The sequence below is a fragment of the Zea mays genome, chromosome 3, assembly GCF_902167145.1.
Source record: "Zea mays cultivar B73 chromosome 3, Zm-B73-REFERENCE-NAM-5.0, whole genome shotgun sequence".
In the NCBI taxonomy this organism is placed as follows: domain Eukaryota; kingdom Viridiplantae; phylum Streptophyta; class Magnoliopsida; order Poales; family Poaceae; genus Zea; species Zea mays.
This window is the reverse complement of record NC_050098.1, coordinates 216,013,199-216,030,448: the sequence shown is the minus strand read 5'-3', so window position 1 is coordinate 216,030,448 and position 17,250 is coordinate 216,013,199. Positions and strand designations below refer to the sequence as shown.

Genomic DNA, 17,250 nt, shown 5'->3' with positions numbered 1-17,250 from the left:
TTAGAGAAGGTTGGCCGCGCGGGACCGAGGACGGGACAGGCGCTCTCTTGGGGCCGCTCGCTTCCCTCACCCGCGTGGACGCTTGTAACCCCCTACTGCAAGCGCACCTGACCTGGGCGCGGGACGAACACGAAGGCCGCGGGACTTCCACCTCTCTCACGCTCGACTCCGGCCACCTCGCCTCTCCCCCCTTCGCGCTCACCCACGCGCTCGACCCATCTGGTCTGGGGCACGCAGCACACTCACTCGTCGGCTTAGGGACCCCCCTGTCTCGAAACGCCGACAGATGCTAATAATGATGGCCTCGAGAGGTATGGAATAACAACTATTGAGAGTAATTCTAAGAGATTAGTTAAAAAGACTAGCTAAATTTACTGATTTATCTACTCTTCAAAATATATTTTATAGAAAAAGTGTAGGCTAATCCAACAGACTCGGTAAACCTATAGACTGAATGGAGAGTGAAGGAGAGTATACAAAAATAGAGAGGGAAGGTAAAGTAATAGAGAACCATTAAATATGAAATATGAAGAGCCATTTAACGAGTTTATTAAGACGCTTTTCTTTTAATATTAGCTAAATTTAGTTTTATAGAACCATATATCTAGTCTTTTGAATTTACTTTAGTATTAATTAAATTTAAAATATTGATTCGGTAGTGATGTACATACATATATCTAGGTAATATATTATGATAGAAAAATCCCTATAGTCGATGCGCGCTCAATTTTCAGTTGCTCAATTTTCAGTTTCACTCACTTGCTCGGTTGCTCTCCTCCTGCCTCCTGTGCACTGGCAGCTCTGCTACCAACCTACCACGGTACCACCCCATGACCCCACTCGAACCCAAGCCGTCCCCTCCGGCAACACCCTTTCAAACGTCAAACTTGAGTGTAGCCCGAAGGCTGAGGCAGACCCTAAACCCCCGGCGACTCGTCGTCGTCGTCTCGGCGCGAGCCGCGTGATGCCTCCGTCCAAGCCCAAGCGGCGGCGCGGCGGCGCCGCCTCCCGCGGCCGGAAGAAGCAGAAACGCCTCGACGCGATCCGCGACGTCCCGCCGCCGCCACCTCCGCCGGCACCCCTGGCCGGCGGCGGCGGCTCCGACTCCGAAGAGGAGTCCATCCGCCGCAGCAAGAGGGTCCGCCGGGCGCCGGTCGTCCTCGACACATCGCCGCTCCCTTCCCCACGCGGCAAGAGGTCTCGCCGCGGCGTCCGGGTGGGTTCGAGCGGGAGCTCGCGGAGGGGAAGCCGGGGCAGGGCACCGCACGAAGTGGATGCCCGAGGGGTGGAGGAAGGGGAGTACGATGAGGGGAGCGTGGTGTGGCGTTCGCGGCTGAGGGATAGGGTTAAGGGGAAGGCCAAACTGGGGGTGCGGGCAAGGAGCATGTGGTTCGAAGATGAAGATTACGTGGCGGAGGGAGATGGGCAAGGGGAGGAGGAGGAGGAGGAGGAGGAGGAGGATGAGGATGAGGAGGAAGATGCCGGGATGGTGGTGGTGGACGTTCGTGAGAGGTCTGAGGACGACGAAGTGAACAAGGAAAGTGGATGTTTGCAGTTGCAAGGGAAGGAACTAACAGATAGAGAGATCAATTTAACAATCGATTTGAACTTAGATGCACATGATGCCCGGGATGGTGTCGATGCAATAGAAAAGGAAGAGGGAGGAAAAGGAGGGAATGTTGGGAAGGAAGATGTGGCGGCGGAGCAAGAACAAGATGATGAGGGGCCCACAGTAGGCACTAGAAATGATCTAGAGGAAGGCACGGGAGAGGAAATGGTGGTGGAGGAAGGTTTGCAGCAGGAGGAAATAGGAGGGTTGGAATCACATGTATCGAGAGGAAACAGTAGTGATGAACTACCTTGTGGTGAGAGCAATGAGGGGGTTAGGGCCAGCAATTCAGACAGAATTGAGCAGCTTGACATGGAACAGACCGCAGAAGAGAGCAACCTTCCAGTTGAGCAGCAAACGGAACCGCACCTATCTAGTCCTAGTGAGCAAGAGGAAGAGGTCCAACAGGATGGACAGTCGGTTCATTTCCCAGATGCGGTATTGGCTAAGGATGGTTCAAAAGAGAGCATGCAAAATTCCTGGGTTTTAGATGAAAACCAGGGAGTTAAGGTGGTTAAAGAAGGGAGGAGGTGTGCGCTCTGTGGTGGAGGGACCGATGGGAGACCACCTAAGATTGCATTGCATGATTCTGTTGACAGTGAAAATGAAGCCTATGAGGGGGCTTTACCTTCAGAGGAACCCAACTATGATATGTGGGATGGATTTGGTGATGATCCTGGATGGTTGGGAAGGCTGTTGGGTCCAATTCATGACCGCTTTGGCATTGCACGTGTCTGGGTTCATCAGAACTGTGCTGTTTGGAGCCCCGAGGTCTGTACCTGCAGTGTACACTCAAAACTCTTTGTTTCGTTTGGATATTTCTGCAAGTTGCTTCAATTCATCTTATCGTTGTAAGTTGGCACTGTTGTACACAGGCAGCAATGCTCTTATGGTCTCTCTTAGTTGTCATTATTTGAATTCTCAAAAAGTAAGCTGCACTATTTTGTTATGATCTTATGGATCACCATTGCTTGCTCTGTATTGCTGCTGCTGAATTCGAACAGAATGTGTTGCAACTTGCAAAGGGATAATTTTAATCCTTTACTGTACTGCATGCTAGTGATACTGATGCAGAGTACTGTTGTTTGAGAATCCTTTCTTCTCTCCAAATTTCAGGTTTACTTTGCTGGTTTGGGCTGTCTAAGAAATGTAAGAGCTGCGCTTTGCCGTGGAAGACTTCTGAAGTGCAGTCGATGTGGCAGACCTGGAGCAACTATTGGGTGTCGTGTTGATCGTTGCCCGAAAACCTACCATTTGGTAATTGAATGATTCTTAAACATACCCCTTCTCTTAGAAAAACACAAGGCATATTTGTTTTGGAGAAGTCAAAGAAATGAACTTCAAACGACAACTAATACCATTATTAATATGCTTAGTGTACAATCGTACAATTCGATTCATATTTCAAAATGCTTTCAGACTATATTAGGTTTGTAGCTATAAGTGCCACAACTTGTAAGAATACAATATTGTGTGTTCAATGGAAAATCACGAGGAGATCCAACCACGGGCACCAGGTCGTTCGTGCCAGCCGAGTAGAGGTAGGGAGGAGGCGCGGCGGGCGCTGGACGCCTTCCATGGGGGCAGGGGTTGCCGTGGCGGTCGCTGGGGAGCCGAGCATGGGTGGGAAGCACTGTTTTCAAGTCATCCGATTAATTGTGTTTAGTCACGATTAATCGTCCAAGTCAGTTTGGACCAATTGGGATTAGTCGGCCAAGTCGTCTTTACTAATCGTGATTCATCGCGATCAATCGCCCAAGTCGGTCAACCAGAACGACCAACAAGTCAATGGCAGGAAGAAGGCCGGCACTGCCGGTGACGGGTGTTGGCGTGTGCGTCGCGCGTGGGGAAGGCCGGCGTGGTCGGCGCCGGGGCGCAGGGGGAAGAAGCGGCCTATCCGCTGGCCCTGCGCGCCGCACGAGGGCCGTGACGTAGGGAAGACAGGGTGCCACCGTGAGGGTATTTGCCGTGGGAGGCCATGGGTGGCTGGCGGCGGCTCTGGTATGGCGTGTGTTGCGCAGGTTGTATTGGTGGGAAATTGGATGCCTAGGCGTGGTGGTTCGTCGCCTGTGTTGGGGCGAAGGCGAACACGCCACCCTTCGCTCGACGACATCTACCTCAACATTCCGCAGAACGAAGGCCGCGCTAGCAGGCCCCGTCGGTCAGGCCGCGGACGTCGTCCATGCGAAGGCCCAAGCGCCCCTCTTCGCTCCGACAAGACGAGACGAAGACCTCCAACGACTGCAAGGGTTGGGAGGCCGAGGCCGCGAAGACCATAAGGCCTTGTCCCCCTCAGCGTAGGGAGGGGCCCATGTACAATTCGGCCCATGCTGTAGGGCCCCGCCCTCGGATGCCGTGTGGGCGGAGTGGGTTGGGCCGTGTCTGTAATAAAGTATGCTGTAATGACTCACTGTAACCCCCCTACGAGGGAATATTCCGGGGATAAACTAGGTAACTGAGGGCTTAAATGTCCTTGACAAGGTCGGGCGGTCCCTCGGTTACCTATAAATACCCCCGTACTGTGCCAAAGCAGAGGGAGAACTTTGTTGCTTTGACACCCTGTGTTAGAGCCACTAATCTTCTTTCTCTATTTCCCCATTGGATCTAGCTGTCCCAAGAGGCAGGTTCCAACAGCCTGGAAGATGGTCCAGGCGTCGTGGCTAGCAGAGAGGAGAGGCAGGTATGCGTACAAGGGGGGAAGGAAGCAATCTTTTCTTTATTACTTCTTTGCCTACTCGGCAGATTACAAAAGTGCTGCTTATATAGGCCTATAGTCTACTGAAATCTCCTAACAAATAGGCTGATCTAATCAGCTTGAACCCCTATCTTAACAAACTATCCTATAACAGACTTATCCCTTCAGTCGACCTGGGGCTTGCCATCCTTATCCCTTCTTCAGGCGACCTGGGGCTTGCCATCCTTATCCCTTCTCTTGTAGGTAGATCTGGTCATAACATCTCTCCCTGCCTTCAATAACAGCTTGTCCTTGAGCTGATGATCCGGGTACTGGTCCTTGAACTTTTGCAGTGGTTCCCATGTAGCCTGCTCGGCGTTCATGCCTCCCCACTGTACGAGAACATGCCAAACGCCTCGACGAGGACTGGCCTGTAGGACTTTGTCTGGTACTGGTAATAAGCGGCCCTGTGCTACTGGAGGCAATTGTGGAATCCCTGTTGGCGGAGTATCGTGAAACGCCTTCAAGAGTCCCACATGAAAAACATCATGTTTGAGCGCCGGCTGGGAGCTGAAGTCTGTAGGCTACTGGCCCAACTCGTTCCAAAACTTGGAAAGGACCTGCATATTTTGGTGCCAGCTTGCTGTGTGCTTTGTCAACCAGGGAGCACATTGGCCTGTGTAGGAGTCGAAGCCAGACCCAGTCGCCTACCTCAATGGTCACTTCCCGGTGATGGTGTCATACCAACGTTTGTCATGCTGATGTGCTTGAAGAAGACGGTCCCGAACCTCTGCCAGGAAATTGTCTCGGTCTTGTAGCAGGTCTTCCAGGGCTTGGGACTGTGCTGTGCCCTGCTGATATGGTACTAGTGCTGGAGGTTCACGTCCGTAGACCAATTTGAATGGTGTAGTCTGCAGTGCTGAGTGGAAGGACGTATTATAACAATATTCCGCCCAGGGAAGCCAATCGAGCCAGGAACTGGGTCGATCTCCTGTGATGCAGCGTAAGTACATATCAATTGTGCGATTGACGACCTCCGACTGACCATCTGTTTGGGGGTGTAACGCAGTGCTTAACCGGAGTTTGCTGCCAGCCAATTTGAATAAGTCCTTCCATAGATGGCTAGTGAAAACTGGGTCCCGATCACTCACAATGGATGATGGGATTCCATGAAGACGCACAATTTCTGCAAAGAAAACCCTGGCAACAGAAGCTGCGGTGTAGGGGTGACTGAGTGCAATGAAATGGGTGTATTTGGAGAATCGATCCACCACTGTCAGGATTACAAATTTTCCATGAACTCGCGGCAATCCTTCAACAAAGTCCATTGAGATATCGGCCCACGCCTGTGAGGGAATGTCCAATGCCTGTAAGAGGCCTGCTGGGTGCAGATGCTCTGTTTTGTTGTGTTGACATCTTGTACAGGCCTTAACAAAGTCTCGAACTCGAGATTTGTCCTATGGGATATAGAAGTCAGCCCTTAGTCTGTTAAGTGTCTTCTGACCCTCTTCATGCCCCGCATTGTGCACCATTTGCAGCAGATCTGGTAGACAATTTGAGGATGGGGGTACATAAATGCGTTTACCATGGAGAATGAGACCATCCAGGAATCACCACGGAGGGGGTAGTGTCCCGTCTTGAATCTGTGTGTGCATAGTCTGGCAGCCAGCATCCTGGGCAGTGTCCAAGTGAAGGTCATCATAAAGTGCAAAAGTTGGTCCTGATAGTGCTGCAGTGAAGGGGCTGTCAGCATCTCGCCGTGATATGGCGTCAGCTACTGTGTTGAGATGGCTGAATAGAGAAGTCAAATCCAAGGATTTTACTAATTCACTGGTGCTGCGGGATTGTCGAGAGACGCTGGTCTAGGAGGTACTTGAGGGTATAGGGGTCTGTCCGGATGATGAAGTGGCGACCCCACAAATATGGTCGCTAGTGTCGCATTGCTTGTACAAGGCCAATGAGCTCTCTTTCATAAGCTGCCAGTTTGAGATGTCTTGATGCAAAAGGGCAGCTAAAGAATGCAATGGCTCCTGTGCCCTGGTGAAGAACTGCCCCAAAGCCTGCGTAGGACGCGTCACAATCTACCACAAACTCCTTAGTAAATGCTGGCAGCTGTAGAACAGGGGCTGCTGTTAAAGCAGTTTTGAGGGCTGCAAATGCGGTATCTGCGGCATCAGTCCATTTGAATAATTCTTTGCATAAGAGCTGTGTGAGGGGTGCTGCGATTGTGCCGAAATTGTGTATGAACGTGACTGTGGCCAGGTGGTTATTGCCTGTACCTTGTCAGGGTCCATAGCCACCCCTTGTGCTGATATCACATGCCCCAAATATGCAATGGAGCTAGCCCCAAATATGCATTTGGAGCGTTTGGCAAATAGACTATGGACACAAAGGGTGTCGAGGACTGCTGCAACATGACGTAAGTGCTCTGTCCAAGTGTTGCTGAAAATCAGTATGTCATCGAAAAATACTAGCACAAACTTCTGCAAGAATGGCCTGAGTACTTCATTCATCAAGCCTTGAAATGCTGATGGGGCATTGGGCAATCCAAAAGGCATCACCAGGAACTCGAAATGATCATGATGGGTGCGGAAGGCTGTTTTTTCCACATCTCCTGAATGTACTCGTACCTGATGATATCCAGACCGGAGATCCAACTTGGTGAAGTATTGTCCTTTACCGTGCAGTCATTTAAGGCTCTGTAATCGATACAAAAGCGCCAAGAATTATCTGCCTTTTTCACTAAAAGGACTGGGGCAGAGAATGCAGATGTACTGGGTCGGATAATTCCTTGTGCGTGTATAGCAGTGCACTGACGTTCCAATTCATCTTTCTGCAGTTGTGGATACCTGTATGGTCTAACAACCACTGGTTGTGTCCCTAGTTTCAGATGAACCCTGTGATCGCAATGGCGGGCTGGAGGAAGGCCCTGTGATTCTTGAAATACTGATTCGAAGGACTGCAATAGTTGCTCCATCATCTGAGGGTTCACCACCTGTAGTGAACGAGTGGCTGGTTCATGGATGTCATTGCGTGGTGATCCAAGTCCTTTCCAAAAGACCCGCCGGCCTCCATGCCAGAATGCCATACGGAGGTTGTCAAAGTTCCATAGGATTGGACCCAGCGTCCGGAGGAAGTTAACCCCTAGGATGACGTTGAAATTGTCAAATTGAATGGCGTAGCAGGGGATTGCAAAATGCTCTTGTCCGATGACGACTGGAATGCCCTCTATGAATCCCTTGTAGATCACTTTTTCACCATTAGCGACAGTCACCTGACGGCTTGGGCTTGGTCCCAGGATGATGTCCAGTCGCTTCAATGAGGCTAGGTCGAGGAAATTGTGTGTGGAGTCCGAATCTAGCAGTGCTGTCAGGTGATGGCCATGTATAGAGATCACGATCTGCATTGTGTCTTCTGTCCGAGTTCCAATTAATGCATGGAGTGAAATCGCCGGTTCCAATGCTGATGGGCCTTCTTCTTCGGCAGTCATGTCCTCATCATAATATGAGACCTCAAGATAGAAGAGACGCTGACAGCGGTGCCCTCGAACTTATTGCTCGTCACAATTGTAGCAGAGGCCTTGCTTGCGACGCTCGGCCATCTCCGTGGGTGTCAGACGTTTGAATCTCTGTGTCGACTGCTAGGGGGGTTGAGCTGGCTGACTGATCTAGAACATGTGTTCCCGGAGCTGCAGGGCGGGGTGTGGGCTGTGGCTGCTTTTGTTTCGCTGGCAGAGGTCCCCATTGCAAGCTCTGTGATCGGCACTCGTATGCCCGTGCTGTTGCGAGTGCCGTATTGAGGTTAGGTGGATTGAGCAGCTCCACGTTGATGTTAATCCGGTCAGGGAGTCCCGCTGTAAACAGCTGCACTTGCTGTTCCGACGCTAGGGGAGCCACATGGCAGAGCAGGGCCATGAAGCGATCTTGGTAGTCTTCCACAGTCGTCCGGAAGGATAGCCGAGCCAATTCGCCGAGGGTGTTCTGTCGGAGGGCAGGACCAAACCGCTGGCGGCAAAAAATCTTGAAGCGTGGCCAGGACAGGGAAGGCTCCTCGCGCTCCAACAGATGGTACCATTGTTGTGCTGCGCACGTCAGGTGATAGGAGGCTAACCAGACCTTATCTTCAACCGTGCGCTGGCCGCGAAAGTACTGTTCGCATCGATTGAGCCATCCTAGCGGATCCTCTTTGTTGTCGAAGAGAGATAGTTCTAGGTTGTGGAATTGTGGAGTACGGGGCAACGGCGGCACGTGGCAGTCGGTCGTGGAAGTGAGGTGGCGAAGATGGGCAGCGGTGAAGGTGATGGTGGATGGGGACGGTGGATGTGGTAGGGGCTGCGAGGGCGGTGGTCGGCGGCGAGGTAGTTCTTGGCGGCGTGTCGCCGAATCCTGGCATCCCATACGGAAAACCTGGAGGGTTGTAGGATGAGGCCCCTTCCATGGCAGCCATCCGAGCCGTTAGGGATGACATCTGTTGCACCATCTGATGATGGAACTCCGCCATCATCTGCTTCAGATCCGCCATCTCGCTAGTCTGGGAGGCTGTCGGCGGAAGATCCGCTTCCACGTCCGTGACGGTGGGTGCTGGCGGCGCCTCTGAGCCCGGCATCTCCGATACCAGGTTGGTATGGTGTGTGCTGCACAGGTTGTATTGATGGGAAACTGGAGGCCTGAGCGTGGTGGTTCGTCGTCTGGAGGATGGTCCAGGTGCCGTGGCTAGCAGAGATGAGAGACAGGTATGTGTACAAGGGGGCAGGAAGCAATCTTTTCTTTATTACTTCTTTGCCTACTCGGCAGATTACAAAAGTGTTGCTTATATAGGCCTATAGCCAACTGAAATCTCCTAACAAATAGGCTGATCTAGGCCCTGTTTGGAAGCACCCAATTTCTAAGAAACTGGTTTATAGAAATTGAGGTGGTTCCAAACATACTACTATACTAGTTTATGACTCAGTTTATAGAAATTCTCAGTTTATTAAAAACCAAGAAGTTGGCCTCTACTAGCTAAAAGATAAAAACTGGGTTGCTTCCAAACAGGGCCCTAATCAGCTTGAACCCCTATCTTAACAAACTATCCTATAACAGACTTATCCCTTCAGGCGTCCTGGGGCTTGCCATCCTTATCCCTTCTCTTGTAGGTCCTTCCGGTAATAACAGGCTCCCTGCAGGGAGGGGGTGGGGATGGACAATGGAATATTTGGCTGGATACCATGTTGGATAGAATGGAATCCTAACCCTAATTGGGTAGGGGGTGTATTGATATATAGTGGCAGTACATAGGTTGGGCCAACCCCATTACAATAGAGATAAGCACACAGTCATCTAACAGTTAGGTCTGTAGCAGACGAGGCTGTACTGTGGTGTTCAGATGGAGCTCCAAGCTGCTAGTCGGGTTAATCCAGTAGTGCCTCTTTGTTGTTCGTTTTATCTGTTTGTGGTCAATGTGGTGTACCTCTTGTAAGAATATATGTTTGAACTAGTTTGTGTTTTTTTTCTACAACTACATAGCTCTCCTATGTATTTGAGAGAAAAAATGAAACCGTGAGCAAGGTCTGTCATTGAAGACTTAGTCAGAATAAAACCTTCCTTGGATTGTTGAATGGAGGGAGTATTTAGCTGTTTAGCATGCTATTATTTCCCTAATATTTCCCATTTTTTCACTTGTAGCCTTGTAGTCGAACAGAAGCCTGCATATTTGATCATCGGAAGTTTCTTATAGCCTGCAACGATCATCGCCATCTCTTCCAACCCCAAGGAGATAAATATGTTGAACTGCTCAGGAAAATGAAGATAAAAAAGATGAAGGCCGATATCAGAAAGGTGTCACATGATGCATGGAGAAAAGACAGAGAGGCTGAGGAGAAATGGTTAGAGAACTGTGGGGAAGATGAGGAGTTCTTGAAACGGGAGGGCAAGAGGCTAAACAGAGATCTTTTACGAATTGCACCTGTTTATATAGGAGGCTCCTCTGAAAATGAAAAGTCATATCGTGGTTGGGAATCTGTTGCTGGGCTAAGTGATGTTATTCAGAGCATGAAGGAGGTGGTGATGTTACCTCTTCTCTACCCTGAGTTCTTTAGTTCTCTAGGTCTTACTCCTCCAAGAGGTGTTCTGCTGCATGGCCACCCTGGTACTGGTAAGACACTTGTTGTAAGGGCACTCATAGGGGCATGTTCTCAAGGTAACAGAAGAATTGCTTATTTTGCTCGAAAAGGTGCTGATTGTTTGGGTAAGTATGTTGGTGATGCTGAGAGACAGTTAAGACTTCTTTTCCAGGTAGCTGAACGATGCCAGCCTTCTATCATATTTTTTGATGAGATAGATGGTTTAGCACCTTGTAGATCCAGACAACAAGACCAAACACATAATTCAGTTGTGGCAACCTTGCTCTCGTTGCTTGATGGTTTGAAATCACGAGGCTCAGTCGTAGTGATTGGGGCTACAAATCGTCCTGATGCTATTGATCCTGCCCTTAGGAGACCAGGAAGGTTTGATCGTGAGATATACTTTCCACTACCAACCTTCGAGGATAGATCTGCTATTCTGTCACTGCATACAAAAAAATGGCCAAGTCCTATTTCAGGTGCATTCCTGTCATTTGTTGCTAGCCAAACTGTTGGATATGCTGGTGCTGATCTGCAGGCAATTTGCACACAAGCGGCAATAAATGCTTTGAAAAGGACATGCCCATTACATCAAATTTTACAATATGCCGAGAAAGGAGTTCCTCATGGGCGAGTTCCTCTACCAACAGTTCTTGTCGAGGATAAAGATTGGCTAGCTGCTCTTGCAGCTGCTCCGCCACCTTGTTCAAAAAGGGAAGCAGGGATTGCTTCAAATGATTTGGTTTCCACTCCTCTAGATTCCTGTTTTGTACCAAGCCTTTTTAAACCATTGGTACACCTTCTTATTTCTATGTATTTGGATGAGCGTGTATGGTTACCTCCATCCCTTCTTAAGGCATGTTGCTCTATAAAGGAAGTGGTATTCTCATCCATGGAAAAGAATACTGTACCCCACACTTTATGGCCAACTTATCTTAGTTCTTTGATCCAACAAAAAGATATTGCAGATAGAATTGGAACAATCTTGTCAAGCTGTGGCCTTATATCTGCACAACTAGGAAATCGTGGTTCAATGTTGCTGAGTGATGTTAAAACACAGGAGAATTTTTGTGGCAGCAGATTAAATCCCACTGGTTTGCATATGAAAGGAGGGCTGCCACATAAGTTATCAGGCTTTCGAGTTTTAGTTGCTGGAGCACCAAGATCAGGCCAACAACACCTAATTCGTTGTGTTCTTCATGGTTTTATGGGCCAGATTGTAATACACAAGCTTGACCTTGCAACTATGGTGCAGGAAGGAAATGGTGATATCCTTAGTGGTCTGACACACATTCTCTGTAAGTTACTGTGTTTCCCTTAGTTTCATTTACTTTGAAAATATTTACTACCAAAACAAAAATTGACTCGTAATTTATATTTTTCATGCAAATCTGGTGATAATACTTTCCACCTTAAATTTTTTGTTTATTTTCTTTATGCTGTCTATGCACGTGAATATATCTGACGTACGAATGTGAAAATGAATGTCTATGAAAAAGAATCTTCATACAACCAAGTACAACTCAATTTAGTGAATGTCTATGAAAAGAATCTTCATACAGGAACCAAGTACAACTCAATTTAAGCTTTAGTTTAGATGAAGTTGGAGATACATTTTGTTGTTGTAAAAGCTGATTGTCTAAGGACCTACAATTAGATGAAGTTGGAGATGCATGCATACTATTTATTTATTCTGTTTACCTGAGCTTCCTCTTATTCTTGGAGAGTCTATTGCAGAGTTGAAATGACTTGCATTCATTATCTTTTTCCATGCGTTTGGGTTTAGTTACTGTGTATCTCGTCTATAAATTTTAACGAAACTTCACATATGCTTTGAAGATTCATCCCCCACACAAGTCATGATGTTTTCATTGGTTTAGTTGAATTATGACCTATATTCCTATATCTAGGGTCATGTGGCTCCTGCACGCTAGCTTTACAATGGTTTTGGTATGCTGCCACATATATGTTCCCAACACTGACAGGCTTATTTTAGTTGAAGTATGTTAACTGCACCACATGAGAAACGTCAACATTGTACGGCTGTTGATATAGTGGTGATACATTAGTTAAATTCATACAACACAGTAACATATTGAACCTAAGCCTTTTTATTGTCACAAACAACGAAAGTGATTTTTTTCTTTTTCCTTTCCTAAGCATTCAAAATATCTGACACACATGATCTGAAAATTGTTGCAACACATAAATTATGATTCTTTATGGAATGAATGAAAGAAAGACCGACCTATTTCAGACTTAGTTTAGCTTAACCAGTGTCCTATTTCAGCCATACTGTCGGTTTACAAGCAAGTGCGATTGATATAATTGTGACACGCTGATTTAAATTTATGCCAACACATTGAACTGCAGATCCTTTTATGGATGTTATCTGCCATTCCTATTTTTTTTTTCTCGAAAACGCATGAGGACTGCGTCTCATTATATTAAGTGCCATTCCTTTTTTAATTGATTGGAAATAATTTATTGACTCTATGTTACTCTTATGCTAAAATTCTTAATTTCTTATGAGTTTATTGATATTGTCTTTTGTTTCCCCCTTCTCTTGATCAGTGAAATGTCTAAACCTTGGAAGATGCATCATCTACATGCCTAGAATTGATCTGTGGGCAGTTGATAAGGCCCATAATCAAATAGAAGATAATATGCTCAATACTGGGTCAGGTCGTTTAGCATCCTCCACCGCTGATCACAAAAAATGTTCAGAAGTTTGGAATGCATTGATTGAGCAAATGGATTCATTGTTAGCTTCTGTATCAATAAGTGTTCTGGTAAGTCTGATATACCCCACACCACATGTTTCTTCGTTGTTTTTGTGTAATTTAGTGTCCTTTTTTCCCTGTAAAATGTAAAAAAAGAATTATTCATGGTGAGCTGATAGGAAAAATACTTTATTAACATGTTGGTGATTAGCATCGACTGAATATTACCACTGCAATTTTTTTTTTGCAATATAATCACCTACTACATCCCGATAAAGATCCGTTTCTAGTTCCCTTCTCAGTCAAAGTATCTAAAATTTGACCAAGTTTATAGAAAAAGTATCAATATTTATGACACCAAATAATTATATTATGATTGCATGAGGAATTTAATGACACTTATTTGGTATCATAAATATTGATATTTTTTTAATATAAACTTGGTCAAACTCAATGTTTTTACTAGGTGCTTGCTAGGGTTGCATTCTTTTCAGGATGGAGGCAGTAGTTTGTAATTTGTTCTTTTTGTTTGAGGTATATGATAATTATCTTGGCAGCTATTTTTCCATCTAAGGTTCTGTTTGGTTATGCATTTTCAGCACATAATGAGTTCACAATGTGAACACATAGTGTTGCTAACCGTTTGGCTATACTACTCGGCGATCCATTACAACATAAACCAACCAAACAAAATGTGCTTTTAGTTGCACCATAATAGCTACACTGTCAGCAGGTCACTTTCTTGTTGCACCTCCCACATTTGAACCAAACAGCACCTAAAAGGTATCTATGCAAATGTTTTATCTTCTTGTTTTAGGCAAATTTTGGTACCTATTGTAATACTGATGACATGTGATCATGGATTGTTTCTCATGAATACTAAGGGCTTTTGATTCTGTGGAAAGTGATTTTATGAGAGAGATGGTTAGTGATTCTCTAGGAAAAACTCTATTGTGGAAGTGATTCTATGGAAGAAGTGAATCAGGATAAGCTAATTTTTTTCGGTTCCCGCGCCCTTAGTTCATTTCAGAATCAGCCTAGAATCACTTTACTTCTATGTAAAGTTGTAACTATAACTATCAAGCTCTGCCAAACAGGCTGTGCATATTTTCTTTTTGAACAAATTCTGTTTTCTCACCTCTATGGCAGCATTGATACCTACATTTCCAAAAAAAAGAAAAGAAAAGATAACATCGGATGACAAGCTAACATTTTGTTTTATAGTCCACCAGTGACATGAGGTTTCAAGATCTTCCCAGTGGAGTAAGAGGTTTCTTCAGCACACATGTTGTGGATCAGTGCCTTGTTTCTTCAGAACATACAATACCTAGATTTTCTGTGAATATTGACAACCACTCTAATTGGGATGAGATGGTTGATTCATGTGCTTTGCAGTTATCACATGACTTGATTCGACATCATGTTCAATTTTTGCATGATGAATCTCATAAGAATGATAATCATCAACAAAAAGAAGTGTTTGCTTCCATGAATATTAGTGCAGAAGGTGAACTTAAGTCCAGTGAGAATGAGCGACCCTTGTGTGGAGTTGCTTCTAAGGAGAATCCAATTCAGCTGGCTGCAGGCAGAGCTCAGCAAGAGCCTCCACCATCCAATGTGGAAGATAAAGTAGAAAATGATCAATTTTTTTTTGAAGGCATAGTTCAAAGAAATCCTTCTAGTAGACTTGTAAAAGGCAGCGAGTCATTTGCTATTGTTGCTTTTGGAATTCAGATACTGCAGCATCCTCAGTTCTCAAAACTTTGTTGGGCTACGTCAAAGCTACGGGAAGGCCCCTGCACTGATATAAATGGACCATGGAAAGGCTGGCCATTTAATTCCTGTTTGTTGCAGAGCAGCACCTTACCTGGTAAATCACTAAATGGAGGGGACAATGTTGTAAAGGGAAAGGAAAAGTCTGTCTGTGTGAGAGGGCTGGTTGCTGTTGGCTTATTAGCTTATAGAGGTGTCTATGGGTCTGTTATTGAAGTTTGTGCTGAGGTGAGAAAGGTGTTGGGACTGTTAGTCGGACAGATTCAAACTAAAATTTTGGAAAAGAGAAATCAATTCCGGTATTTTCGAATCCTATCTCAAGTAGCTTATCTAGATGATATTGTGAACAGTTGGGCATACACCTACCAAAGGTCGGCCAGAGCTTTATGTTTTTTTTTATTTCTGTTGATTCTGTCACTCCTTTCTTACTGCTTAAAATCAGCAAAAAAATATTGGTGCATGATGCTGATGTAGATGATTGGCGCAATTGTGTTAACATTTTTATTTATTTATTCCAATCTACAGAACACATGTTGATACCCGGACAGGAACATCCCGCATGAAGAGTTCAAGTGCCAAAGAATGTCAAAGGACCAAGTATGCTGCAGGAACCAATGTACAAGTTGCTCCTGTTGCCATCCCTGCTGAGGTTCAAGACATTCCAGCCCAACACACTCAGGATCATGAAGTTGTTCCTGGTCCTACTGAGGTGCAAGGCAATCCGGTTAAGCATACTGCAGAACAACCTGGAAGCTATTCGATGGACTGTGACCTTGATAATCATGTGAACTCTGTTTCCAGCAAGGATGCAGTAGAACACGATCATGTCCATTCAGCTTTACCTGATGTGCATAGGGGCAATACACATGCAGATACAGTAACAAATGACGGAGAACCTATTGGAGCAAACAACAATGGGAAAGTGTCCAGGTTAACCTACGGTGAAGATAAATTCAGACCAGGTATTCAAAGATCTGAAAACCACACAGAATCTATGGAAGGTTTAAGCTGTTTGCAAAGGGCAGGAGATTCCGTTGGATCCCCAGCAAGTATTAACAATACAGAATTACCAAAGAACAATGTTTCTTCTGAAGCTCATATTGATGATAATGAGTTGAGGAGAAATGATCTTGTGAATGATGTTGAATCAAATTCGATCGATGGTAAACATGACACCATGATGAATCTTTCAGTTCCAAAAATTTCATGTCTCTACAAATGTTGTTCTCCATGTTTCCAATCTATTTATAAGATGGTTCATGGTATTATTTCAAATACTCTAAGGCCTAATCTGCATTGCTTAACAGCTGATGATATGCATGACATTCTGTCATCATGGTGCTTGAATCTATTAGGGTCTGTTAGAAAGTTGTACAGCTCACATGATGAGGCCAGCTGCACAGAAGTTTTTGTTAGAATGTCCAATAAAGAAACCCACTTAGAGCATTGTGCTTGTCAGAGTGATATCTATCTTTCAAGAGAATGTGTATGCCACTTGGAAAGCAATGGGGATGTTGAAACTGCAAATACTGATTGTCATCCTCTATCAGGACAAAGCTTAAGTTTTTTCTTTAAAGATGGTGTATGGATGCCGTTGGATCTCACTGCGGAAACAAAACTTCATTGCAGCTTCAGGAGATTCTGTGTTTGCTCGATATTAGGAACAGTTTCTATGCTCAGCTAGATCCTCAGTTCATGATATTGTCTGATGCAGTTGCAAAAGTACATATAGTACTCTAATGCTCTAAGTGTGGCTCCAGTTGTGCACATAACACAACATCATCAGGATGTCTTTGGTTGATTGGAACTTCTCATCCTTGATGCAACTTTTGGGCAAGCTTTTATTGCACATAAATTGCCTCTACCTGTTATGGTCATTAGTGGAAAACTGGCTGTTGTAGTTGCTTCGTAGACTGAATATTTAAAAAGAAGCTAAGATATTAGTCTTCATTTTTTTTCCAACGAAGTTACCCATGTAGGTTGGACTGTTGTTGCTGCTGGAAATTTCACGGTTAGATGATGACTGAGTGACTGACGCCATTTCAGTTCTCATTGTAATATGTATTATGGCCCAATTAAGCATCAAGTTGAAACATGATTGAATCTTATACTCACATTTTGTGTTGTACCTCTATTCTGGTCAGTGGTATGCTTTCTAATGGACAACTGACATTCAGCATGATAAATCTTTATAGGTTATATAAGAACACACTGTTTAGATGAGGTTGGAATTATATTTTTGTACCTGCTTATAGGAGTGTGAACTGTGAACAAGTTTTTAGTAGAGGCCATTGGCAATAGAAATAAATTTCTAATTGCTGTTGGTTGTTGTTATTGTATTGTGACTTGGCATGACCTTTAGAGTTTTACC

General features: G+C 45.5%; 1 protein-coding gene across 1 annotated transcript; it reads left to right on the top strand.

Moving 5' to 3' along the window:
• The first annotated feature begins 714 nt into the window (after nucleotides 1-714).
• Nucleotides 715-17,099, top strand: LOC103652548 (uncharacterized). Its single transcript, XM_020550519.2, has 6 exons — nucleotides 715-2,380; nucleotides 2,726-2,866; nucleotides 9,947-11,681; nucleotides 12,958-13,175; nucleotides 14,331-15,250; nucleotides 15,405-17,099. Exons 1-6 carry the CDS (start codon nucleotides 716-718, stop codon nucleotides 16,561-16,563), a joined length of 5,838 nt encoding a protein of 1,945 aa, XP_020406108.2. The 5' UTR covers nucleotide 715; the 3' UTR covers nucleotides 16,564-17,099.
• The last annotated feature ends 151 nt before the right edge of the window (nucleotides 17,100-17,250 follow it).